The sequence below is a fragment of the Lepidochelys kempii genome, chromosome 4 (assembly GCF_965140285.1).
Source record: "Lepidochelys kempii isolate rLepKem1 chromosome 4, rLepKem1.hap1, whole genome shotgun sequence".
Lineage (NCBI taxonomy): Eukaryota > Metazoa > Chordata > Testudines > Cheloniidae > Lepidochelys > Lepidochelys kempii.
Window position 1 is genome coordinate 135,882,669 of NC_136383.1, and position 27,379 is coordinate 135,910,047.

General features: G+C 43.1%; 1 protein-coding gene across 1 annotated transcript in view; it reads left to right on the top strand.

Annotated features, from left to right (window-relative positions):
• The first annotated feature begins 6,105 nt into the window (after positions 1–6,105).
• ATRN (attractin) overlaps positions 6,106–27,379 on the top strand; it is a 276,680-nt gene continuing 255,406 nt past the window's right edge. The window contains exon 1 of the mRNA XM_073342975.2: positions 6,106–6,748. Coding sequence (XP_073199076.1) covers positions 6,180–6,748 — 569 coding nt within the window. The 5' untranslated portion in view covers positions 6,106–6,179. The remainder of the gene's footprint in view (positions 6,749–27,379) is intronic.

Here is a 27,379-nt window from a genome sequence, read left to right on the forward strand (position 1 = left end):
CCCTTCCAACCCTGATATTCTATAATTCTAGTTTTGGTGAGAAACTGGAATCCATGATGACTAAGATGATAATATCCATGTCTCAGTGAGATTCCAGTTTAAAGGTCTGGTTCTCTCACTTACTCGTAAGATATTTACTCACATGAGTATGAGTCCAGTAGGACTACTCAAAGTGAGCAAGAGTATCAGTATTATCCCCCCAAATTAAGCCATTAAATATCTTCATTACTCACCCCAGTCAAGATTCAGGTGACTCAGGCTGTTGTTTAAGCAACAGCATCTTCCTTCTTGCTACCTTCTGCATTCTGGAAGAGGTGAGACTTTGGCTGGTGGAGCAAGGAACCGCTTTGAAGTGGTCAGACAGTCCTGCAGCCAAATGACAATACCTTTGCCACAAATATGGCATCTGGCTGTTGCCATGAATGTATTCCTACAGCTATGCTGGGGTTGTAGGAGCAGAAGGAACTTCTGCACACATAGTAGGACACATATGGGGTGCTGTCTTTCTCCTGTTACTCAAACAGCAAGAAGGATGTCTCTGAGTGATATGTCTTTACCAGGAACAGGACAGAATGTTGGAATCAGAATATCCTGTGGCAGTCGGGCGTGACCGTTACCAGAAGGGACAGAATGCTCAGAGCAGAAGGTTCCATGGCAGTTGGGCATGACTCTTGTAGGCCCCTTTAAGAGAAGGGCTGGAATGCTGGGACCAGAAGGTTCCTTGGCAGTTGAGGGTGAGAGTCAGGAGATGGCTCCTTGCAAGTGAGGAGAAAAGCTGCCCTGAATGGGTTGTGGAGAAGGAATGAAAAGCGACTGAAGTTAGGTGACACACTAGTCAGCAGTAGCTGGTCTCAGTGTCTAATAACTTGAGAAGGGAGTTATACCTGTTTTGTTTCCACGGGAGAGGTAATGGAGATAAGAGGACACAACAAGGAAAGGGTCATTGCAAAACCATTCTTCTCTCAAAGGAGGGAAAGATTCATTAATATAGTGGTGAGCGTGCTGTAGTTACAATTTCTTGCGATCCTGACACCCAGACACCATGGTGACTGACACACAAGTTAGACAGGCTGGTAGTCAGCTTCCCAACAGCATTTCCACTGTTTGCATCTCTCCCTGATATCAAGCTCAGCTGCGACTCAGCCCCTAGGGGTGAAATACTGGCCCTGTTAAAGTCAGCCGGAGTTTTGATGTTGACTTCGAGGGGGCCGTAATTTCATCCCAAGTGCCTATTTTTACAACGCAGTCTCTGGCTATCTTGTCATTGTGCATCTCAGAAGGATAAGTAACTTGACCTGCACCATGAATAAAGAGGTGACATTTAATTGCAAATATAGATACAGTGATCAGCTTCATAAGGGTTTAAAGTCTCTAGAGAGTGAGAAAGAGGGTAAGTGTAGTTCATCATTACAAATATGTTAGTTAGTTCATCACAGACGCAACTGAGTTTAATACATCTGGGGAAATGTCTATTTAATAACCAGTTACTGATTTAAAATGCTGTATAGAAATATGTGAGGATAACTGAGGAGTATACTGTTCTAAAGCAGGTCTATGTCTTGGTATCCTGGGTTCTCCCTTTCCTAAATGTAATAATCACACTGAATGTGGTTTATAGAAACAGCATTGTCCTACTTCACCTATTGCCAAACAAGTGTGTTTTAAACAGTTCAATATGTCTATTAGTACATTTTTCAGGGGAAAAAAAAAAAGCTCAGTCTAGACTCTGGGCTTACTTAATCCCTCCCACTCTATTCCATATATGTTTGTAGGTAAACTGTTTACCAACAATTGTATGAAACTGGGCACTTTAATTTTTTTAGAAATTCCTGTCCTGTCATGTAAAAATTGAATCAACGAAATTTACAATTAAATTAGCAAAGAAACTTTAAAAAAATCCTCATTGCTGAGATTGTGTATGCAAACAACTATCATGCTTCAGGGCACAATTTGTTTACCAATTAGAGTCAGGAAGGAATTTCTTCTGGTGGTATAGTATGGAGCAGTTAAAAGGCATTTGGGATTGTTACAACTCTCTCTGAAGCATCCAAGATTGGCCTCTGTCAGAGGAAGGAGACTGTCTTTGATGGAGTAGAGGTCTGTCTCATTATGAAAACTCCTTTGTTCTACTTTTCAACTCAAAGTGAATCTGTGGAGCTGAACTCTTCTTAACTTTTACAGTGTAACTTGAAAGATTCAAAGTTTACTTGATAAAAACAAATCTATTATATTCTAATATGCAAGTATTCTAGTTACCCAGTTTAAGACATATCTGTTTATTGTCAAATCCAATGGAATTTTCACGGTAAGAAAAACACTTGAGTGAGAAATCCATTTTACTAGAGAGAAATACCTAGACATATAGGAGAGTCAGAGATGGAAAGACATCACTCACGCCTTATTTGTTTTGATGTTTTATTTTAAGTTGATGGTATTTTATTATATTATATTATTGTGTTGTAACTGATTTTATTCTCTTGGACAACATCCATGTGTTTTGGCAGAAACAAAAGTATTATCGTCTATGACAATTGCAGGCAAGCCCAGACCTGGCAAGTCAGAGCAGAGTCTGAAGGCAGGATCTCTTTAGCAGATGCCAGAACTAGCAAGATCTCTGTGACACATGAAGAGCAGAGCTGCCTCAGAGACGTTTCCACTTGTAGGATCCCTATGGCATGAGCAGATAGGAGCAAGGTAGGGTAGCATCATCTATATTGCACACGCAGGGCAGAAGCTGAGTAGAAGCAACATGCCCTGCTAGTATCTCTATCCTTGGGGTGCTTGGTTAAGTCTCTGACCCAGTGCACCTTGACAGCAGTCTGCAGCTCCAGGAATGTGAGTATAGGGCACCCCGGAAAGAGCCCTCCGCTTCCTCCACCTTTATAGGATGGAAAGGAGGGTTTAACTGTAATAGCTATCTTAAATCTCTAACAATTTATTATCTTTCTTTGGGTGCCAGGACATCTTAGCACAGAACTTTTAAACTAAGGCCTTGTCTACACTGCAGGGGAAATTCGATCTAAGCTACGCAATTTGAGTTACGTGAATAGCGTAACTCAAATCGACGTAGCTTAGATCAACTTACTGTGGGGTCCACACTACATGATGTAAACAGGAGATGCTCTCCTGACTCCCCCTACTCTTCTTGAATGGGAGAGTGATCTGCGGTCAATTTAGCGGGTCACTAGACCCGCTAAATTGACCACTGATGCATCGATCACCGCTCATTGATCCCCCGGTAAGTGTAGACAAGCCCTAAGTTGCAAACTTTCATTCTGATGACAGGCTCTGCCACTCTCTCAGGCTTGGAAGGTAAAGGGTTTAATAACCATGAGTGTGTCAGCTAAGTGCTTTGGCTGACTAGATTTTCCATTTACATACATCTTTGATTTACTTTCTGGTGTTTTTAATCAATACCTTTCATTCTCTTCAGTGACCCACTCAGAAACCACATTGAAACCATCAGGAACCTGGCTCAGCTCAAACAAGCAAGTGCTTTTTTTTTTCCCCCTTCTAAATACAAATTATCTGTCTGGATTAAATATAGTAATTGATTGACTATTTTATTTGAGATTTTTTACCTAACCAGTTAGCCAAAGTTCAGGGCCCTGTGCATTGTTTCCATTAGGAGGTGAAATTGATGACGGAATCAGGTATCTTTCATTCAATCTTGTTTACAAAATCTTGTTTTTCTGAACACAGCAGGAATCAAACAACAGGAAATAGTGTCTTTGCTCCCAGCCCTGAGCTTCTTTCAGTCAGCACTCAGCCCAAAAGCTCTCTCTCTAGGCTTTCTTCACAGCCACACTCTCAGTTTTTGTTCAGGTTATGGTCTAGCTTTATGTTCCTGTTCTATATGTTTCTACAGTGTTTTTCTTTCTTCTCTCTACTCAAAACCACACACAGGAAAACCTCTCTGCCCACATGTACCTTTGTTCTGGGTGGTGACATACTTGTATTTTAGGTGGCAGCTGCTATTGTTTCAGATTTCTGGTTCCATAAAGAAGCTCATTGGTTTCTTAAGGGTATTTTAAATAAAGGGTGACAGTTACACCCATCAGCTTCAATGAGGTTTTTACCCAACCCTCAAAAACATAATTCTTTGCACTGCTGCACCTTACTTCAACCCCTCCCTTTTACAGTGCTTCCAAAACTTTCACTTTTGATTTCCCACTTAATAAAATAATTTAATCGTCAGCCTTACCATGCACCTCTTTCCAAATTTAAAACGATGGATTAAATTTACCCTTAATGTAACTTCACTGCTATTAAACAGATCAATGGAGAGCCACGAGAGATGAATCTGACCCAGTAACTTCAGTGAAATTTAGCCTCTTATCACGTTAAGTACTTCACATACTTCTCCAAACCCATAATCGAGGTTTTACTTATTTCTAACAAAACCTTTAATTTGAGCTCTGTTCCATCTTCTTCCCATTGCAAATAATCTCATTCCTATTAGTCTGTTTAGAAATGTATTTGTCACCTCACTCAGATAGCTCACGTCAATCACAGCTCTGATGATGATATTGTTCTACTTGCTCTTTCTCACTCTTTAGTGCTCCTGGACCAGCCCCTAAAGAACGGTGAAGATTCTCAACCACAACTCCTTCTTTAGTCAAGCACGCCCACAGCATACCCCTTTCTCCAGTAATATCTGTTTTAACTACTCCCAAATGTAGCTATGGGAATTCAACTTCCCTTCCCAATTACAGATTCTTTGGAATACATCAAGCATTGTGATATTGCAAACTTTTTGGCTACACAGTAGTAACTGAGGTATGAAATTTGAGAGTTTCAGTGTAAAACTAATATACTGCTATGTCCTTTAGTCATTAGTGGTGAGCACTATCAATGCAAATGCTCACATTTTTCTATTCCCTTGTACTTCTTATTCCACCTGTTAACTGTTTATTCACCTGTTATTTAGCCTCTAAATCCTAGATTGTAAGACCTGTGGGGCTTGGGATGTCTGTTATTTTGTACAGTGCTTAGTGCAATTAAGTCTTTAGATAATAAATTGATAAATTGGAGAAGGTTCAGAGAAGAGCCACGAGAATGATTAAAGGATTAGAAAACATGCCTTATAGTGATAGATTTAAGGACCTCTATTTATTTAGCTTAACAAACAGAAGGCTAAGGGATGACTTGATTACAGTGTATAAGTATCTATATAAGGATCAAATATTTAATAATGTGCTCTTCAGTTTAGCAGAGAAAAATGTAACATGATCCAATGGCTAGAAGTGAAAGCTAAACAAACTCAGACAGGAAATAAATAGTAAGTTTTTACCAGCAAAGGTAATTAACCATTGCAACAATTTACCAGGGGTCATGGTGGATTCTCTGTCAGTGTCAATTTTTAAATTAAATTAGCTATTTTTCTAAAAGACCTGCACTAGCAATTATTTTTGGGAAGTTCTATGGTCTGTGTCATACAGGTGATCACACCGGATGATCACAGTGGTCTCAGACTCTATGACCATTAGAACAGAAATAAGTAATAATTTTCTCCCACTGCAGGCTCCACCTCATCTCCTCACTGAGTCAGGTTTCAGAGGAACAGCCGTGTTAGTCTGTATTCGCAAAAAGAAAAGGAGGACTTGTGGCACCTTAGAGACTAACCAATTTATTTGAGCATGAGCTTTCGTGAGCTACAGCTCACACTGAGTCAGGGCTTTCTTTTGTGGATGTTTGTTTCTTCCACCCTGCGCTGGACGGGCTTTGTGAGACAGTCCTTAGGCTTTCTTCAGCTACGAGGGAGAAAGAAGAATTTTATGAGTGGGAGAACGTGCCGCCCTGCAAACATCCCCCCGGGACTGAGCCAGCGGTCTGTAACAACCGGGGAGATCCAGGCCCGTGTTTGCTCCCAGGGCCTGCTGGCTCCGGGCTTGGGAGCGTGGTTGGGGCTGGGTGAAGACTCCCCAGCCTGCACCTCCCCGGCGAGGCTCTGGTTGACGAGCAGCCAGTCACCCAGGGGCACCTGCGCTCTGGCATTCATCGGAGCTCCGAGGCATGGCTACCTCCTGTCCCCCGCGCTGCTGAGCCGGTCAGCGCCGGGGGGGAAGCGGCGCCTCCGCCCGGGCCCGTCGCTGGACGCGGGGCGCCCCGGCTCTATGGCACTGTAGCAGAAGACGGGCCCCGCCCCGCGCCGCTCTGGCCGCCGCTGCCCGCGCTCGATGGCAGTCCCCATCCGCTCCGGAGAGCGAGTCGGGAGGCGACATGATGTCAGTGGACGGCGTGCGGGTGATGACGTCATCGGCCGCGGCCCAAAGGGCTCCTCAGTCCTGCCGCTGAGAGACAGGAGAGGGAGTGAGTGCGAGCGGCGCTGCCGAGCAGCCTCCTTCCTCATCGGCCACCGTATCGGAAGCCCGCAGCGCCCTCGCCGGCCGCCGTCCGGTCCCTCAGCCCGGCCCGGGAGGCTTCGGGAGGCAAGGAGTCCGACGCTCTCCCCTCTCCCCAGTCGGCGGCAGCAGATGGAGCGGAGCAGCCGGAGGCAGCCGGCGGCAGGGAGCCTGGGCTCGCAGGGTGGGCGGCCGCGGCGCTCCGCGGGGCGCCCCCCGGCTCAGTTTCTCCTGGTGCTGCTGATGCTGCTGGTGCCGGGGCCCGAGGCGGCGGCGGCGGTCGAGGGGAAGGAGTGCGATAAGCCGTGCGCCAATGGCGGGCGCTGCCAGCCGGGCAGCGGGCAGTGCGAGTGCCAGGCCGGCTGGGTGGGGGACCAGTGCCAGCACTGCGGGGGCCGCTTCAGGTGAGCTGGGGGTAGGGGCCAGATCCCGTGGGCGGGTGGGTGCCGTAATGTGGGAGAAGGGGCCTGGCTTCTTTCGCCCTGGGGATCGCTGCGGTGGCTGCGAGAAGGGGCTTGGTCCCGTCCCCGGGGGAGGCAGCCCCAGGGGAAGGAGCTTGGAAACGAGGCGACTAAGGGGGGATAGGATAGAGGTCTGTGAAATCATGAGTGGTGTAGAGGCAGTAAATAGGGAAGTGTTATTTACTCCTTCTCATAATACAAGAACAAGGGGCCACCAAACGAAATCAGTAGGTAGCAGGTTTGAAACAAACATAAGAAAGTATTTTTTCATACAATGCACTGTCAACCTCTGGAACTCCTTGCCAGAGGGTGTTGTGAAGGCCAATACTATAATGGGGTTCAAAAGGGAGCTAGCTAGATTCATGGAAGATAGGTTTATCAGTGGCTATTAGCCAGGATGGGCCGGGATGGTGTCCCTAGCCTCTGTTTGCCAGAAGCTGGGATTGGGTGACAGGGTATGGATCACTTGATGATAGCCTGTCTGTTCATTCCCTTTGGGGCACCTGCCATTGGCCACTGTTAGAGGACAGGATACTGGGCTTGAAGGACCTTTGGTCTGATCCAGTGTGGCCGTTCTTAAGGAGTGCAGCAGGGGTGTATGTGCGAGGGACGCAGGTTTCTGGGTAGCTCCTCATCAAAGGTTAAGGGGTTAGTGGGATAGATGTGCGTATGAGGGCTCTGGCTTCTCTGGGTAGTTCCAATCTTGGCAACAAAGGGATTATGGGTCATGACTGTGTCAAGGGTTAGGCTCCTGTGGGTATGGTGAGCTCTGGAGGAGAGGAGGGGACTGTGGAGTATGTTTTGTGGGCTTTGGCTCTTTTAGGCAGTGGCATCTCTGATGGGGAAGCAAAATCGTGTTTGAATGAGGTGTCCAGTTTCTTCGTTGAGACCAGCTATTGGGGTCAGAAAGCAAATGCTAGGTACTTGGTCCTTTTTGGGCAAGGCTGATTTTTCCTCTGTCTGAAAGCTATCTTGGGGTTGAGGGCAACTGGATATTTGTGTGAAGGAAATCCAGCTAATGTAGATGAACTACGTTGAGTGTTCTGTAGACAGCGTGTGTGGCTGGATCCTAGTTCCCCTTGATGTGCTGGCTGTGAAGTATTTGTGAGGAACATAACCCTTGGCCATGCCAGCTCTTGAAATCAATTGCTTGGTTCTTAAAGTTCTTACTGAGTTAGAAACAAAGAACTGAATGTTGTCTGCACCCTCTGGTTGATGGAGTTCAGTTTGATTCTGAAATCATCATTTGATATTTGTTAGTTTATGTGCAACTAGTTTTGGGATATCTTTCAGGTTGTTTCATTTTAAGGAGACCATTCTTGAAAGGAGGTAGACTTCCTTGTGTATTTGAATTTCATGACTAACACAGATGAGTAACTCTGTTCCTATCTAGATGTTAACGATTAATGTGTATCTGGCCACGATTCCTTTATGCTTGTGTTGCAACACCTAGTTTGACATCTAGTACAAATTTTGGTTCATTGACCTACTAAACTCTCACAGATGTTAATGTTACGTAAAGGTTAGTTACATATTTTTTAATGGAAGAATGAATGCCTTAGCTTTAAATTGTTGGCTTCTGATCTGCTTATTCTTTTCTGTGTATGTTTTTATTCTTCATCACTGTAGCATCTGAGCACCTTTCTGTAATGTATTAAATGATGTGGCTAACAACTGTTATGCAGGTTATATTCTCTCTCTTTCTCATTCTTTTCTCAGATTTTGTGTGCAGTGTAGTGTTTTGTTTTAGTAGGATTTTGTGATTTTTTTTTTAAAATGTACACACCTGCTTGGCATTTTAGAGAAGGCAAGGTCAGAAAAGTGTGCAAGGAAGGTGGTGATGATTCTTAGTTTCTGTGGGAGTTCATTTCATAGTCTCTTACTAGCTTCCAAGGAGGCTCTGTTTCTTGCACAATTGAGCTTTACCCTTGTAGAAAATTACTCTCTGAGGAGCAGAATGGTCAACTGTGGTTCTCAGCAAAGAGATGATCTGAGATATGCTGGGCCTAGGCCTTTGAACAAGTTGAAGGTAAGGACTGAGACCTTGAAGTTAACCTCAGTATTCTGTGGTAGGCTAGTCTAGAGAGCAAAGGACAGACTTCATGTGTTTGAGGTAGCCTTTGTTGCTGAGGAGACATTCTGTACTGTATAGAATTAACTGGACAGGAAGCCATCAGCCCTTAGGAATGTTACATTGTTATAGTCAAGACAGGAGGTGACAAAGGTAACTGCAGTCAGGTCATAGTCTGCTAGGATGGGACAGCCTCACCTACCGAACCAGAGACAGTAGCATCTGTGACTAATACTTTCTATCATATGAGCGCTTAGCCTCAGCAAGGAATCCAGGAGCACTCCTAAATTATGAAGTGAATTGATCAATTGTGGGTGCGTACACACCAAAAAGAGATTGTGCCATGGCTGTGAACTCTTCAAGATGCTTTCTTGTGCCCACAAGCAAAACTTCTGTCTTGCCTGGGTTTGGCTTCAACCAGCTGTTCTTCGTCCTTGGTGGTACTGGTCTGGTTGTACATGGTGAAGGATAGTTAGAGCTGTATAGAATCAATCATAGAATATCGGGGTTGGAAGGGACCTCAGGAGGTCATCTAGTCCAACCTCCTGCTCAAAGCAGGACCAGTCCCCAACTAAATCATCCCAGCCAGGGCTTTGTCAAGCCTGACCTTAAAAATATCTAAGGAAGGAGATTCCACCACCTCTCAGGTAACGCATTCCAGTGTTTCACCACCCTCCCAGTGAAAAAGTTTTTCCTAATATCCAACCTAAACCTCCTCCACTGCAATTTGAGACCATTACTCCTTGTTCTGTCATATGCTACCACTGAGAACAGTCTAGATCCATGCTCTTTGGATCCACCTTTCAGATAGTTGAAAGCAGCTATCAAATCCCCCCTCATTCTTTTCTTCTGCAGACTAAACAATCCCAGCTCCCTCAGCCTCTCCTCATAAGTCATGTGTTCCAGTCCCCTAATCATTTTTTGTTGCCCTCCGCTGGACTTTTTCCAATTTTTCCACATCCTTCTTGTAGTGTGGGGCCCAAAACTGGACACAGTACTCCAGATGAGGCCTCACCAATGTCGAATAGAGGGGAACGATCACGTCCCTCGATCTGCTGGCAATACCCCTACTTATACATCCCAAAATGCCATTGGCCTTCTTGGCAACAAGGGCACACTGCTGACTCCTATCCAGCTTCTCGTCCGCTGTAACCCCTAGGTCCTTTTCTGCAGAATTGCTGCCGAGCCATTCGGTCCCTAGTCTGTAGCTGTGCATGGGATTCTTCCGTCCTAAGTGCAGGACTCTGCACTTGTCGTTGTTGAACCTCATCAGATTTCTTTTGGCCCAATCCTCTAATTTGTTTAGGTCCCTCTTTATCCTATCTCTACCCTCCAGCGTATCTCTCCTCCCAGTTTAGTGTCATCTGCAAACTTGCTGAGGGTGCAATCCACACCATCCTCCAGATCATTTATGAAGATATTGAACAAAACCGGCCCGAGGACCTTGGGGCACTCCACTTGATACTAGCTGCCAACTAGACATGGAGCCATTGATCACTACCCGTTGAGCCCGACAATCTAGCCAACTTTCTATCCACTTATAGTCCATTCATCCAGCCCATACTACTTTAACTTGCTGGCAAGAATACTGTGGGAGACCGTGTCAAAAGCTTTGCTAAAGTCAAGGAACAACACGTCCACCGCTTTCCCCTCATCCACAGAGCCAGTTATCTCATCATAGAAGGCAATTAGATTAGTCAGGCATGACTTGCCCTTGGTGAATCCATGTGACTGTTCCTGATCACTTTCCTCTCCTCTAAGTGCTTCAGAATTGATTCCTTGAGGACCTGCTCCATGATTTTTCCAGGGACTGAGGTGAGGCTGACTGGCCTGTAGTTTCCAGGATCTTCCTCCTTCCCTTTTTTAAAGATGGGCACTACCCATCTTTTCCTTTTTCCAGTCGTCCGGGACTTCCCCGGATCGCCATGAGTTTTCAAAGATAGTGGCCAATGGCTCTGCAATCACATCCACCAACTCCTTTAGCACTCTCGAATGTAGTGCATCCGGCCCCATAGACTTGTGCTCATCCAGCTTTTCTAAATAGTCCTGAACCACTTCTTTTTCCACAGAGGGCTGGTCACCTCCTCCCCATGCTGTGCTGCCCAGTGCGGCACTCTGGGAGCTGACCTTGTTCATAAAGACAGAGGCAAAGAAAGCATTGAGTACATTAGCTTTTTCCACATCCTCTTTCACTAGGTTGCCTCCCTCATTCAGTAAGGGGCCCACACTTCCCTTGGCTTTCTTCTTGTTGCTAATATACCTGAAGAAACCCTTCTTGTTACTCTTAACATCTCTTGCTAGCTGCAACTCCAGGTGTGATTTGGCCTTCCTGATTTCACTTCTGCATCCCTGAGCAATATTTTTATACTCTTCCCTGGTCATTTGTCCAATCTTCCACTTCTTGTAAGGTTCTGTTTTGTGTTCAAGATCAGCAAGGATTTCACTGTTAAGCCAAGCTGGTCGCCTGCCATATTTACTATTCTTTCTACACTTCAGGATGGTTTGTCCCTGTAACCTCACTAAGGATTCTTTAAAATACAGCCAGCTCTCCTGGACTCCTTTCCCCCTCATGTTATTCTCGCAGGGGATCCGACCCTTCAGTTCCCTGAGGGAGTCAAAGTCTGCTTTTCTGAAGTCCAGGGTCCGTATTCTGCTGCTCTCCTTTCTTCCCTGTGTATAGGCTAGGTAAAGGTCATGCTTAAAAGATTAACACTATTCTATATAGTACTTTTAATACAAAAAGTTCCCAAAATGTTGGATTTACAAATTCTGGGTCTGACTTTCAAAACATACATCACCATGATGGCAAATCCAGAAGGGATGTAACCTGCTTGCAAATCAAGCACCACGTGGATCAATCCATACCTAGTTCCTTCAGATGGTCTGGCTTAATGTTCAGTTTATGTCCATTATTTGGCAATCTGATTGTGTCACTGAAGCTTTTGGCTACGTAGCCGCATTCCTTGTTAAACCCGTTTCATAATTCATTGATCTTCAGTCCTAATACATCTACACCAAGAAAGCCACTGAAACTGAACTCATAGAGTCAGTTGCTGATTTCAGCTGCAAATATCTTCATTACTGATTTTGTCTTTTCAAAACATTAGTTGAATGCAAATAAGATATTTATGCATGCAGATGGATAACTAGATGTATGATTGTAGTCGCGTACATGAAAGGCCAAATGCTTTTGAATGTGCAGTTGCATACCTAACTCTTTTAAAAATTGCACACTGCATGTATAGGGGACACTCCATCTGCCACTGAAATAACAGCTACTTCTGAGGTCAGGTGAAAACTCTTCAGTAGTGTTTAGCCCCACAAAACCACACTTTAAGAAATAAAATAGTTTAACAAGTATATTATAATTTTGAATTAGCTTAATGGAAGCAGTTATAGACTAGTGGTTGATTATGATAGAGTATGCAATGTACTTACATGACCAAAGAATACAATAGTAAAGTAGAATTTTGTGGTTGAAAAATGTGGGTAAATCACTAGCTGAGTGAGCCATTAGCTAGCAAAGTACTATCACAATTTTCACTCTTAAAAATAAAATGGGACTTTTGGAAAAACACAAACAAGCAAAATATATTCAGTCGCCAAAATGGTTAGTGATACAGTATTGTCAGAACTAAGTTAAGAATCAAACAAAACAAAATAAAAACCCTCAAGCAACAGTTAAAGGTACATTGGCAACTACAAATCTAGTTAAAAAAAAAAATTCTTTCAAAGAGTTATAAGTAGTTTCAGGTACTGCAGCTCCCCTGATCTCATGCCATTTTGTTTGTTTTTTACAATCATATTATCATATATATTAAAAAAAGAAAAGAAAACCTTTCTTGTTCTATGAAAGACCCACACAAACAATGGACAGTGACAGTACAAGGGGAACCACTAGGTATACATTAAATTGAAAATTAAACATTTTTTCTCCATCGTCTTTCAGTTACGCTATACTTTAAACTATAAAATGTATCATTTTCCAGCACAATTATGATTTTTAAATTGACTGTTCTTTTAAGGCAGAAAATTGTAGCTGACACTTTCACCCTTATTTCATATTGTTTCATCTTCACAGATATTCTCTGAATGGACAAGGGCAATGTTGGAATTATTATTATTTATGCAGGATGTTACCAAGATACTAATTTAAATTTCTTTAATAAATCCAAACATTGAATGGTGTTTATACAATTCATCTAAACATGCCTAAATAATGAGCAATTTACTAGATGCAAACAGTAACAAAACATTTATAAGTAGTTGATCAAGATACTTACAAATGGGCTAAAGCCAGGAGTAGTCCAACTTGGTCAGGCAGGTATTAGCAATGAATCTTAGGAGTTTATTTTTTATTGCATTTAACAAACAAGTGCAATGGCATTACCAATTATCAGACCTTAGCTAAGGCCAGATGAAGGAGTTCCTGATATAGTCAATTATTTACTGCTCATAGTACCCAATTAACCGTGTTTTCTTTGTGTTACTTTAGCCCAATCCTTAAATAAGATAACACTGGCATTTTGAAGGGTCACTACAAATTTAACATAACTCTTTTTTTCTCATTATTTCATTGTTTTTGGTTCAATGCTTTGGGCCTATTGTTCATGCTAATATTCCAACTCAGTTTAAAACTATCGTTCACCCAGTATAAGGTGGGCCTATGTTCTACAGCAGTGGTGGGCAACCTTCAGACCATCAGGGTAATCTGATTGCGGGCCATGAGACGTTTTGCTGACATTAACTGTCCACAGGCACGGCCCCCTGCAGCTCCCAGTGGCCGCAGCTTGCCATTCCTGGCCAATGGAGCTGCAGGAAGTGACAGGCCGCAGGGACGTGCTGGGAACTGCGGCCACTGGGAGCTGTGGGGGGCTGTGCCTGCGTACGGTCAACGTCGGCAAAATGTCTTGTGGCCCGCAATCAGATTACCCTGATGGGCCGCAGGTTGCCCACCACTGCTCTACAGGCTGTCTCTGACATTTTGTATAGGGCACAATTTAACAGGAAAGATTGACAAATGAACATATGGAGTTTTTTATTGGTTGTTCCTAGGTCAATGTAAGCTTCCTCACTTTCATCTGCCTTGCACAAAATGACCAGCACAAATATGTTGCTTGCCACTATGTTTTTTCATAATTGTCCTAAAAGTCTATTTTCCCCTCAGTTCAAACTTTCCACCTTATGGCAAATGAGCAATGGCTGAAAAGTCAGAGAAGGTTAAGTAGAAGACATAAGTATATCTCTTGTGGTGGGATAAGGTAAGTCAGTCTGGGTCTTTCTCCTTCTTTCACGCTGCACCTCTGAACTGTGCTAGTGTAATTATCTAAGTTGTCAAAAACTTGCGGGCTCAACTGAAGACCACTGAGGAGAGCAGCATCTAACAGCCTCCTTCCTCCTACATTTCTCTGAGAGTTAAGAGCTCTGTGGTGTGAACAGCACAACTGGAGATTTCCTACTTCCTTTGCCAAATCCAAGAACATGCCAGTGCCGAAAAGAAAAAGACTGATTGTAAAAGTCCCCTTGTCTCCACTGGTCAAGGCTAAAGTAATTTCAGGTTCTTTTTTTTTTTTTTTTTTGGTCTCCTCTACTAATTTCTGTGTCAATATCACCTATCAGCCTTCTGAGTCAGCTGCCACTCTGGATTTTTCATTATTCCACATCTCCTATTGGCACTTTTATTATCAACTTAAATGAGCTTATCTTTTCTGGTGAGGACTGTATCCAAATGGGATTCTTAAGCATTCTAGGCAATTTGCCGTCAATCTAAATGACTTCCCCTGAAATAAGAAAAGGAGTACTTGTGGCACCTTAGAGACTAGCAAATTTATTTGAGCATAAGCTTTTGTGAGCTACAGCTCACTTCATTGGATGCATTCAGTGGAAAATACAGTGAGGAGATTTATATACATAGAGAACATGAAACAATGTGTGTTACCATACACACTGTAACCAGAGTGATCACTTAAGGTGAGCTATTACCAGCAGGAGAGCAGGGGTGTGGCGGTGGGAGAAAACCTTTTGTAGTGATAATTAAGGTGGGCCATTTCCGGCAGTTGACAAGATCGTCTGAGGAACGGTGGGGGTGGGGGGATAAACAAGGGGAAATAGTTTTACTTTGGGTAATGACCCATCCACTCCCAGTCTCTATTCAAGCCTAAGTTAATTGTATCCAGTTTGCAAATTAATTCCAATTCAGCAGTCTCTCTTTGGAGTCGGTTTTTGAAGTTTTTTTGTTGAAGTATTGCCACTTTTAGGTCTGTAATCGAGTGACCAGAGAGATTGAAGTGTTCTCCAACTGGTTTTTGAATGTTATAATTCTTGACGTCTGATTTGTGTCCATTTATTCTTTTACTTAGAGACTGTCCAGTTTGACCAATGCACATGGCAGAGGGGCATTGCTGGCACATGATGGCATATATCACATTGGTGGATGTGCAGGTGAACGAGCCTCTGGTGGTGTGGCTGATGTGATTAGGCCCTATGATGGTGTCCCCTGAATAGATATGTGGGCACAGTTGGCAACGGGCTTTGTAGGTTCCTGGGTTAGTGGTTCTGTTGTGTGGTTGCTGGTGAGTATTTGCTTCAGGTTGTGGGGCTGTCTGTAGGCAAGGACTGGCCTGTCTCCCAAGATCTGTGAGAGTGATGGGTCTTCCTTCAGGATAGGTTGTAGATCCTTGATGATGCGTTGGAGAGGTTTTAGTTGGGGGCTGAAGGTGATGGCTAGTGGCGTTCTGTTATTTTCTTTGTTAGGCCTGTCCTGTAGTAGGTGACTTCTGGGTACTCTTCTGGCTCTGTCAATCTGTTTCTTCACTTCAGCAGGTGGGTATTGTAGTTGTAAGAATGTTTGATAGAGATCTTGTAGGTGTTTGTCTCTGTCTGAGGGGTTGGAGCAAATGCGGTTGTATCATAGAGCTTGGCTGTAGAGAATGGATCGTGTGGTGTGGTCTTCATGAAAGCTGGAGGCATGTAGGTAGGCATAGCGGTCAGTAGGTTTCCGGTGTAGGGTGGTGGTTATGTGAGCATCGCTTATTAGCACCATAGTGTCCAGGAAATGGATCTCTTGTGTGGACTGGTCCAGGCTGAGGTTGATGGTGGGATGGAAATTGTTGAAATTATGGTGGAATTCCTTAAGGGCTTCTTTTCCATGGGTCCAGATGATGAAGATGTCATCAATGTAGCGCAAGTAGAGTAGGGGCATTGGGGACGAGAGCTGAGGAAGCGTTGTTCTAAGTCAGCCATAAAAATGCTGTCTTCACAGGAGCAGTCTTTAATTTTAGTTTTGATACAATCAAGACCAATGATGCTGTTCACTTGCATCTAAGTGAAGCTAAATGTTACCATGTGCAGTATGTGTGACAAATTTCACTCTCCAGGTTTGTTTCACTAAGCTCCGCAAATTATGAGCAGTAAAGGTAAACCTGTGGTCGTCACGTAAGATACATTTGGCTGTGACAAATTGCTCTGAAAATGTGCTGCATATTGAGGGTAATGACACCTGATAGTTGCATGGGCAGGTTTAAATATTTTTTTAAGATCCCTTTCACATAATAGCAGGGTGTTATGGAGAGATCCTTCAAATGTTCCTCTTTTGACTAGCTGTATGTCTGTGTTTTCTATGCCTAGAACTTCCTTCTCAATCCCATATGCCATTTTGCCTGCCTCTTTTCTTTAAATCCATTCTCAAAAATCACTTCTTCAAGGTGTCTTAAACTTAAGCCTCTAATACATTAAAAAATAAAGTAGGAATTAGGATTGAGACTTGTGGGACTTGACAGAGGAGGGGTTGGGTGATGGAGGAACAAACTATCAAAAACCCTTGAAAGAAGTCTGAGGGGCAGGACTAGAGTAATTTTAATAATATTGAGCCCCCATGTAATTGTATATTAAGGTATTTCTGTACACCCTGTGGCCTGTCTTGAAAGCTGGACTTGGTGAGCAGCAAATACAGAGTATTACAGTAATTGTGAAAATCTGCTGCTGCACATAAGAATTTTGAATTAAATTACTCTATTTCTGTGACTACATCACTGTCACTGGTGCTTTGTTTCCATCTTCTGCTTCTTTCTTCTTGCCTTTTTTCCATGCTGCCTGATCTGCATGAAATTGCCTTATAATCTATTTAAGAATGGCACCACTATCACTCCTGCACCCATCATCAATTTCTTCGTGCCTCAGTGTCCAAAGGTTGAATTCATAATCCCCTCCAGCTCGCCCTGCCCAATTTAAAAAAAAAAGAAATTCTCAAATTTGCAATTCCCAAATGTGGATTTCTTTTTCTGGCCTTTCTTCCCTCACTTAAATTGTAAATTTTTAGGACAGTTCTTGCTTGAAACTTTGTGTTGTGTACAATGTCAAGCTTATTGTTGGTGCCAAACATTAAATGCAGTATTACTACTTAATATAGTTCAGTACTTGACACCTAGAAATACGTTTTCATCTCAGTTTAATCAAATCAGTTTTCAATTTATTTGTACTTGTCTTGTTAAGCTTTCACATCTTAGTCTCCAAGTTTAAATTCCATATGGAAATTCTCACTGAAGAAGTAGCTTAGCAATATTAAGTGCATTTCTGCTCTAAAAATGACTTTGTAAAAATGGCATAATGAGGTTTTATATTAATTGTCTCACCAATTTCCATAACAAATGTATTAAATCTGCAAGTAAAAAGATGTCACTTAAAAACATAAAAGCCTCACGTAGCCTGGGCTTTGAAAGTCAAATTAGATTCTTTCCGTCTTGTGCATCTTTACAAGACAGATTCCATAGGCCAAATTATGATGTGAGTTTGCCCAGGTGTCTGAAGACTATGGATTTGCACAGATGTAGTTAATGGCATAATTTAGTTTGCAGAATCTCAAATATTGGTGCTGTTCAAGATGGACAGAACTCTGGGTTTGTGTACATTTAAAAGTTTGGTCGACCTAGCTGTGTCATCAGGTATGTGGCTGCAGCTATGTCCATTGAACAAAGCTGTGTTGGTGGAAGCAAACTTCATTTGGGAAGCTGCTGTTCCTACAGCATTGGGAAAAACTCCTGTTGGCATAGGCTGCATCTTCACTTTAGGGTTATGCTGACATAGCTATTCTGGCATAACTGTGCTGGTATAGTCTCCGTAGTGTAGACATACTCTCAGTTGGAGTGGCTATGTGTAGGGTTTGGTAGTTAGAATACACGTATTTTACTTGCAAACTAAGCAATTTTGGTATGGAAAGCTGAGTCAATGAATACTGAATGCCAGAATGCTACCCCCCCAGGCTAAGACCATGCTTTAAAGAAAACAGATCCATTATGCTGAGGCATATTTACATTGAAGACTGCTTTTAGGATAGATCATGTGAAAAATATAATGTAAAGTTTTGCAATACTCAGCTGGGCAACATTTCTGTTTAAAGGCAAATTTTCAGTATTCTAAAATTCACAGGCACTCGGATGGGTTTGAAAATTGTTATACCACCTGAGGGCTTGGGGTAGAGTTTGTGGTGCGCCTCTGAGGTCATTTTAATAAGGCATTCCTGAAATATAGACACCCCCTCCCCCAAATGTGCTATTTTGAATCTTCAGTGTTATCTAAAATCCACATGTAAAGTTGGATTGGCTTGAAAATGGTTTTATAATTTAGGGTCTGAGGTTGTCTGAAGAAAAGATAAGATCATTTTAATTAAGGGTTTCCTGAGATACAGCCTGCCCCTTAATTACTTGTTTTTTTTTTTAATGCTTGTTCAGTGCATGTCACAAGCATCACATGCTGGGTCTGGATTTAGGAGCTGAAAACAGGCAGGCTTGATGCATGACATGCAGACCCCCCTGTGGCAGACATATTTGGTGAATGTCACAAGTGTTCAAACAGGAGTCATGATTTGAGGTGGTAGGCACTGAGAAAATGACAGGTTTTGCTGGAATGAGTAAGGTTCCTAATGTCTATTGCCATTTCCATGGATGCATTGTAAGGTTGTGTACGTGTGTGGTGTGGGAAGTATGACTGACTGTAACTGTACACTTCCTGGCTTTCTGATGTTTGCGTTTTGTTTATCTGAGTGTATTTTCTGCTGTTGAGAGGCTTCTGGTTTTGGTAGCTAATTTTCATATTCTGGGGGCACTGCTAAACAGTCTTAACTCCACTTTAATGACATTTTTTTGTTATTGGGTATTTGCTTGAGGCTGAAACTGAATATCTACGACTCTGCACAGACTTTAAGAACACTGGAGAAAACAAATGGACAGTTTGTTTTGTAAAATTGTTTTATAAACTTAAATACAAAACACATGAGCTTTACAGAGTTCCGAACTTGTTTTGCATTTATTTTTTTTTTAAAAGAGAATAAATTATGGTTTCAGTGGGAAACTGAAACAGAAAGGTGACTTCACTTCCTTAACTCCGGTTATTGTTCTCTTAAAACCATTTTTTGAAGTGGGAGTTTTATTAAATTTGGTGGCTTTTGTCCATTATTAATGCAATGAAAATACGTTTTTTGTAGAGTTTTTGTTTTTAAGTGACCTATTATAAGTTAAACCAGCTAGATCTGTTGAATGGATCTTATTTTTTCAGTCTCTTTGTGTGCATATTACTATACTTTCTCTGCCCCCACTTTCATGGTCTTGTAATATTCAAATGGCTTCATTCAGTGCTATGTCATACATATTTCCATCAATTATTTTAATCTTAATAAACAGTTGACTCATTTGTGGGCTTTGGGAATAAGTCCTATAATTGAGGTTTTTTGGTTGTACAACTTTTGTGAATTCGGAGTTTGTGGAGCTCAAGGATCAATATTTTTGGGTGGAACTATGTATGTTTGAGTCATGCTAAAGCAAGCTTTCTGAGATAGCTTTGACCAGGCCGTTCTATGATGACCTACAGCAAGCTCACTATTGAAGTCCTGGGCTTTTTTGCATAGTGATTGATTAGTAGACAGATGCTCTGTTAGTATTAAGTTAGGAATGCCAAATTAATTTTATTGGTAACTTTATCAGACCTCAGAGTAACAGCCGTGTTAGTCTGTATTCGCAAAAAGAAAAGGAGTAAGGTGCCACAAGTACTCCTTTTCTGTTTATCAGACCTGACTCTAGGGCTCAATATATGGCATTTCAGCCTTTACCTCCTATATTTAATCTTGTGTGTTATTATTGGACATGATGCCAAGAAATACTTTTTTTAGTTACTGCAGGTCTTAAATAAAATGAAAAGTAATTTATACCTTTAGTGCTGACTGTGCATGTTATTACTGTAAGACAAAATAAAATGACAAGGGTCAGCATGCAGCAGTTTTTTCCCTAAAGACTTATTACAGGCTTCACTGTTATCTTATTTCAAGTGTACCGAGTGTGCCTACCTCCAAGTGTGATCAGATGTAAAACATGCCTGTCCAGTGGAAGGAAGTTGCTGAATTTAAATGGTACATCAAGAAAGAATGGTTTTCAGGGCTGCTGCTGATTTAAAATTTTCCAACACCTTATGTTTGGATTAGAAAATCATACGATTTTTACAGTCCGTGGCTTGCAAATTTTAAAAATTTGGAACTAAGTTGGTTGAACAGAGTATGCTGTACTTTTAGCTGTATTTATTTATAGCTACTTTTTGATTGCCTGACCGCATTTGAGTGCCTTTTTGTAAACGGATTGATTCACTCTATTCAAATATATATTTTGTAGCAGAGAGAGTCCTTTAAATTTAAACTAGGGCTGTCGATTAATTGCAGTTAACTCACGTGATTAACTCAAAAAAATTAATTGTGATTAAAAAAAATAATCTAGATAAATAGCAGTTTTAATTGCACTGTTAAACAATAGAATACCAATTGAAATTTGTTAAATATTTTGGATGTTTTTCTACATTTTCATACGTATATTGTATTCTGTGTTGTAATTGAAATCAAAGTGTATATTTTTGATTACAAATATTTGCACTGTAAAAATGATAGATAAATACATAAATAGTATTTTTCACTTTAACTCATACAAGTACTGTAGTACAATCTCTTTGTTGTGAAAGTGCAATTTACAAATGTAGATTTTTGTTGTTGCATAACTGCACTCAAAACCAAAACAATGTGAAACTTCAGAGCCTACAAGTCCACTCAGTCCTACTTCTTGTTCATCCAAACGCTAAGACAAATAAGTTTGTTAACATTTACAGGAGATAATGCTGCCCTTTTCTTATTTACAATGTAACCAGAAAGTGAGAACTGACATTTATGTGGCACTTTTGTAACTGGCATTGTAAGGTATTTATGTGCCAGATATGCAAAACATTCGTATGCTCCTTCATGCTTTGGCCACCATTCCAGAGGACATGCTTCCATGCTGATAACACTCGATTTAAAAAAAAAAAAAAGGCGTTAATTAAATTTGTGACTGAACTCCTCGGTGGGAGAGGACATGCTTCCATGCTAATGACGCTCATTTAAAAAAATATGTTAATTACATTTGTGACTGAACTCATTGGGGGAGAACTGTATGTCCTCTGCTCTGTTTTGTCCGCATTCTGCCGTGTATTTCATGTTATAGCAATCTTGGATGATGACCCAGCACACGTTGTTCATTTTAAGAACACTTTCACTGCAGATTTGACAAAACACAAAGAAGATACTCATGTGAGATTTCTAAAGATAGCTAAAGCACTCAACCCAAGTTTTAAGAATCTGAAGTGCCTTCCAAAATCTGAAAGGGACTAGGTGTGGAGCATGCTTTCAGAGATCAACACCGCAATGCGGAAACTACAGAGCCTGAACCACCAAAAAAAGAAAATCACCCTTCTGCTGGTGGCATCTGACTCAGATAATGAAAATGAACATGTGTTGGTCCACACTGCTTTGGATTGTTGTCGAGAAGAACCCGTCATCCGCATGGACACATGTCCCCTAGAATGGTGGTTGAAGCATGAAGGGACATGTGAATCTTTAGCGCATCTGGCACGTAAATATCTTGCAACGCCGGCTACAGCAGTGCCATGAGAATGCCTGTTCTCCCTTTCAGGTGACGTAAACAAGAAGTGGGCAGCATTATCTCCTGTAAATGTAAACAAACTTGTTTCTCTTATCGATTGGCTGAACAAGAAGTAGGTCTGAGTGGACTTGCAGGCTCTAAAAAAGAGACAGTTTCTGCCCTCAAGAGTTTATAATCTTTTTAACATGAAGAGAGCAAGAAAGGGGAAAGAGAAAGAAGAGATCAAGGTTAAAAATCAATAAACATGACGTATGGTGAATAAGTCATAAGTTGTGATCATTTTTTTTAAGGTAGAGACTCTTGTGCATATCTTTTTTTTTTTTTTTTAAACTGCATTGTCCCAGAGTTGTGAATCTGTCTTGTCAGGTAGTGGACAGAGATGTAGTTGGCAGATGTAGCAAGGTTCTATCTCATCCGTCATTGTCTCTGAAGATCAGGAACTGACAGGGGTTGCGTTGATATGCTTGCTGAGGAAGCAGGTGGCTGCATACTGTACAAGTAGGAGTCTCTGTAGTGCTTCCACGTTCAGTCTGTTACAATAAGGCACGTTGGAGGTGAGAAGTATGTGGCTTGCTGTTGTTCAATTCTTCTCACAGGGAAAAGAGCAAAGTTTGCCAGCAAACTGGACATGTGTTTTGACCCATATGGCATCCGGTCATTTCAGCTTAATTGTAAATCAACAAGATGCCTAAACTTTGTACCATTTTGAGTTGTGGGGTTCTTCTGGTGATGGTCCCTATTGTATTCCACTGAGGAATATGCACTTGCACCCAGAGCTGGAGCTTTTGCAAGTAGTACTGTTCAGCAGTCTGCACATGCACGCTGCACATGCACGCTCTTTCCCCTACCACGGAACCTCCATTGGGCTCTGCCAGTAACAATACTAAGGACCTTGTGCTGGGGCCCAGCCATGAACCAAGGCAGCATGCACATAAGCATGGCAGTAAGTCTTCCTCCAAATCTAAGAAGGAGTTGGCACCATCCATGAGTTCTGGACATGAAGGAATCACGCGTTCCTAGACTCACAAGACTGAGAAATACCCGCACCGATTGCCAAATCCGGTGGGTACCGATCATGGATCCCGCGACTCTGTCTGCGCTGGCTCCGCCGGTACCCCGGGAACCGCCAGTCTACAGAGAGATGCAGCTACCGGTACTGACTTCTCCAATGGAATGGATACAGTTGACCCCTGGGAGACTCAGAAGCATTCCTGCTCCTCATGAGTTGTTTGCACTGGAGGGGCTGCAGGCTCCACAAGCCCTGATCTGATCATCAGCTTATAGGGATCCTTCCCTTGCTATGTTCCTGCTGCCTCCTTTTCTGGCAGTTCCGACGGCACCATCACTTGGCGAGGTTTCTAACCCCTCTGATTTGGAAGACATTGATGTCCGACATGGTTCACTGCTCCTGTTCCAGAAACATGACTGCCGGAAGGCTCAGACAGCACTATGGCAGTTCCTAATCTTGCCTTCCCTGCAGAGTTGGTATCTGGCACCACACAACATTAGGGTCAGTCAGGTTGGCCATACTGGAGCTCGTGGCCCTAATATTCACCCTCTGAACAGTCGTCCTCGATTTGAGAGGACACCCCCACTTTGTCACCACAGTCCTTATCAGGTAGGTGCTCCAATGTAGCGTTGGATAACTCACCGATTCGCCTAATTCTGATGGTACGGATGGATTGGAGAGGCATCCTTCATCTTCTCCAGATGTGGCCACCTCTTTGTCATAAATATAAAGGGAAGGGTAAACCCCTTTGAAATCCCTCCTGGCCAGGGGAAAGCTCCTCTCACCTGTAAAGGGTTAAGAAGCTAAAGGTAACCTCGCTGGCACCTGACCAAAATGACCAATGAGGAGACAAGATACTTTCAAAAGCTGGGAGGAGGGAGAGTAACAAAGGGTCTGTCTGTAGTCGTCTTGGCCGGGGACAGAACAGGAATGGAGTCTTAGAACTTTTAGTAAGTAATCTAGCTAGGTATGTGTTAGATTATGATTTCTTTAAATGGCTGAGAAAAGAATTGTGCTGAATAGAATAACTATTTCTGTCTGTGTATCTTTTTTGTAACTTAAGGTTTTGCCTAGAGGGGTTCTCTATGTTTTTGAATCTAATTACCCTGTAAGATATATACCATCCTGATTTTACAGGGGGAATTTCTTTATTTCTATTTACTTCTATTTTTTATTAAAAGTCTTCTTGTAAAACACTGAATGCTTTTTCATTGTTCTCAGATCCAAGGGTTTGGGTTTGTGGTCACCTATGCAAATTGGTGAGGCTTTTTATCCAACATTTCCCAGGAAAGGGGGGGTGCAAGTGTTGGGAGGATTGTTCATTGTTCTTAAGATCCAAGGGTCTGGGTCTGTAGTCACCTAGACAAATTGGTGAGGCTTTTTACCAAACCTTGTCCAGGAAGTGGGGTGCAAGGTTTTGGGAAGTATTTTGGGGGGAAGGACGCGTCCAAACAGCTCTTCCCCAGTAACCAGTATTAGTTTGGTGGTGGTAGCGGCCATTCCAAGGATAACGGGGGTAATATTTTGTACCTTGGGGAAGTTTTGACCTAAGCTGGTAAAGATAAGCTTAGGAGGTTTTTCATGCAGGTCCCCACATCTGTACCCTAGAGTTCAGAGTGGGGGAGGAACCTTGACAATGTGGCACAGTGGTGGGATTAACCTGAAATCATTTTGAGATCCAGTTGAGATTTTTTGAACTAGAAATACAGATTTTAAAAAGGAATTTTTAGGAAGTCCAGAAGGCAGCTTTGAAACTGAAAGCAGCTTGGTTTCTCTCTGCTTTGTGGCCAAGCAGAGACAAAAGGGGATTATCTTGTGAATTGCAGATTTTCTTTGCCTGGAGGCAGGGTACTTAACTCCTGCAGGGAAATTCACAGTCTTCCAACCCAGAGGTTTTTTTTTTTTTTTTCTTTTCTTCCTAAAAGTAAATAGGGGGTGTGTGCTCTACCCATTTGCCTGGAGACAAAAGTGGCAGGGTTTTTTTTAGGATTTTGATTTTTGTTTTGTTTTACAAGGAGCACAGGTTTGAAAAGAAATTTTTTTCTTCTTTGGGCTGGGTAAGCAGGTTTCCAAGTAGTTGGAGGGTTTTTGCTTTAATTTGGGCCCAGAGCAGAGACAAGGGAATTGTCTTTTTCTGTAGGCTGACAATCACTATCAGAGAATAGGTATTCTATTCCAGCACAGCAAAATTTTACAGCCAAGTTTTGTTTGTTTATTTCTAAACCTCGGGTGTAAAGTTAGTTAAAAACAGAGAGGTTAGAATGGCCAAATCCTCAGCTCGACTACAGCTGGAATTAGCCAAATTTCAGGCTGAGGAAAAACAAAGGGAACATGAAAGACAGATAGAACTCATGCAGCTGAAGAAGGAACAAGAAAGGGAGGCAGAACAACACCAAGAGGCTGCCCACAAGAGGGAAATGGAGGCAAGGAAGCATGTGGAGGAGGAGAGGGAAAAAGAGAGGAAGCATGTGGAGGAGATGGAGAGGATAAAGGCCCAGCAGAATATACCAACAAACCCTAGCAATCCTTCTCCAGGTACCACTTCCCATCCCAGAAAGTTCCCCACCTACAAGGCAGGTGATGATACTGAGGCCTTCTTAGAAAACTTCGAAAGGGCCTGCCTTGGGTACAACATCTCTACTGACCAATACATGGTAGAGCTGAGGCCGCAGCTCAGTGGACCCTTAGCTGAGGTGGCAGCTGAAATGCCTAAAGAACACATGAACAAGTATGAACTGTTTAAATCCAAGGCGAGAGTCAGAATGGGGATAACACCCGAGCAGTCTCGTCGGAGGTTCAGAGCCCTAAGGTGGAAACCAGACATGTCATTTACCCGACATGCCTACCACATTGTAAAACATTGGGATGCCTGGATATCAGGAGCAAGTGTTGAATCTCCAGTAAATTTGCCCTTCCTAATGCAAATGGAACAATTCTTAGAGGGTGTTCCTGAGGAAATAGAAAGATACATCCTAGATGGGAAACCCAAAACTGTAATGGAGGCAGGAGAGATTGGAGCCAGATGGGTGGAGGTGGCAGAGAAGAAGAAAACTGGTCGCAGTTGGAGCGGAGACCAGAAGGGACCACCCCAGACCACACCCTATTACCGGGGGCCGCCCAAAGCCCCACCTACCTCCCAAAGAACCCTCCAGACCCCTTATCGTCCCACCACCCCGTTCTCCAGCAACCCTCCTCGCCCCAGTGACCCGTCAGCTGGACGATGTTTTAAGTGTAACGAGCTGGGGCATGTAAAGGCCAACTGCCCCAAGAACCCCAACAGATTACAGTTCATTGCACCGGAATCACACCAGAGGTCCACAGGCCCAGATACCTCCCAGATACCCTTGGAGCGGAGGGAAACTGTGAGTGTGGGTGGGAAGAAGGTCACCGCGTGGAGGGACACCGGAGCACAAGTGTCAGCTATCCATGCTTCCTTAGTGGACCCCAATTTAATCAACCCAGAGATCCAAGTGACGATTCAACCCTTCAAGTCCAACTCTTTCAATTTGCCTACAGCCAAGTTGCCTGTCCAGTACAAGGGCTGGTCAGGAATGTGGACTTTTGCAGTCTATGATGATTATCCCATCCCCATGCTGTTGGGGGAAGACTTGGCCAATCATGTGAAGCAGGCCAAGAGGGTGGGAATGGTCACCCGCAACCAGGCTAAACAAGCCGTGAGGCCTAGCTCTGTTCCGGAAACTTCTATCAGGACCCAGTCAGAGGTGATGGACCTGGACCCCAGGCCAATGTCTGCAACAGCAGTAGTGGATCCAGTCCCAGAGACCCAGACGGAACCAGTCCCAGAACCGGAACCAGCCGAACAACCAGCACCAGACCCCGTGTCAGCACTGAATCCAGTACTTGCAACCTCAACCCCAGAGGGCCCCACCGAACCTGAACTGGCAGCAGCCGATAACCCTACACAAGAGGCTCAGCCGGAGCCTGAATCCCAACATAGTACACCAGCGGAGAGCGGTTCACAGTCAACAGAAACAGCTCCATCCCCTATATCGCTTCCAGAGGGACCAAGCCTAGGTCCACAATCCCATGAGGAACTGATGTCTCCAGCATCAAGGGAACAGTTCCAGACCGAACAGGAAGCAGATGAAAGCCTCCAGAGAGCTTGGACGGCGGCACGGAGCAACCCACCGCCTCTCAGCTCTTCTAATCGATCCAGGTTTGTTGTAGAAAGAGGACTTTTATACAAGGAAACTCTTTCTGGGGGACGCCAGGAAGACTGGCATCCTCAGAGACAGTTGGTAGTTCCAACTAAATACCGGGCCAAGCTCTTGAGCTTAGCCCATGATCACCCTAGTGGCCATGCTGGGGTGAACAGGACCAAAGACCGTTTGGGGGGGTCATTCCACTGGGAGGGAATGGGCAAGGATGTTTCTACCTATGTCCAGTCTTGTGAGGTGTGCCAAAGAGTGGGAAAACCCCAAGACCAGGTCAAAGCTCCTCTCCAGCCACTCCCCATCATTGAAGTTCCATTTCAGCGAGTAGCTGTGGATATTCTGGGTCCTTTTCCGAAAAAGACACCCAGAGGAAAG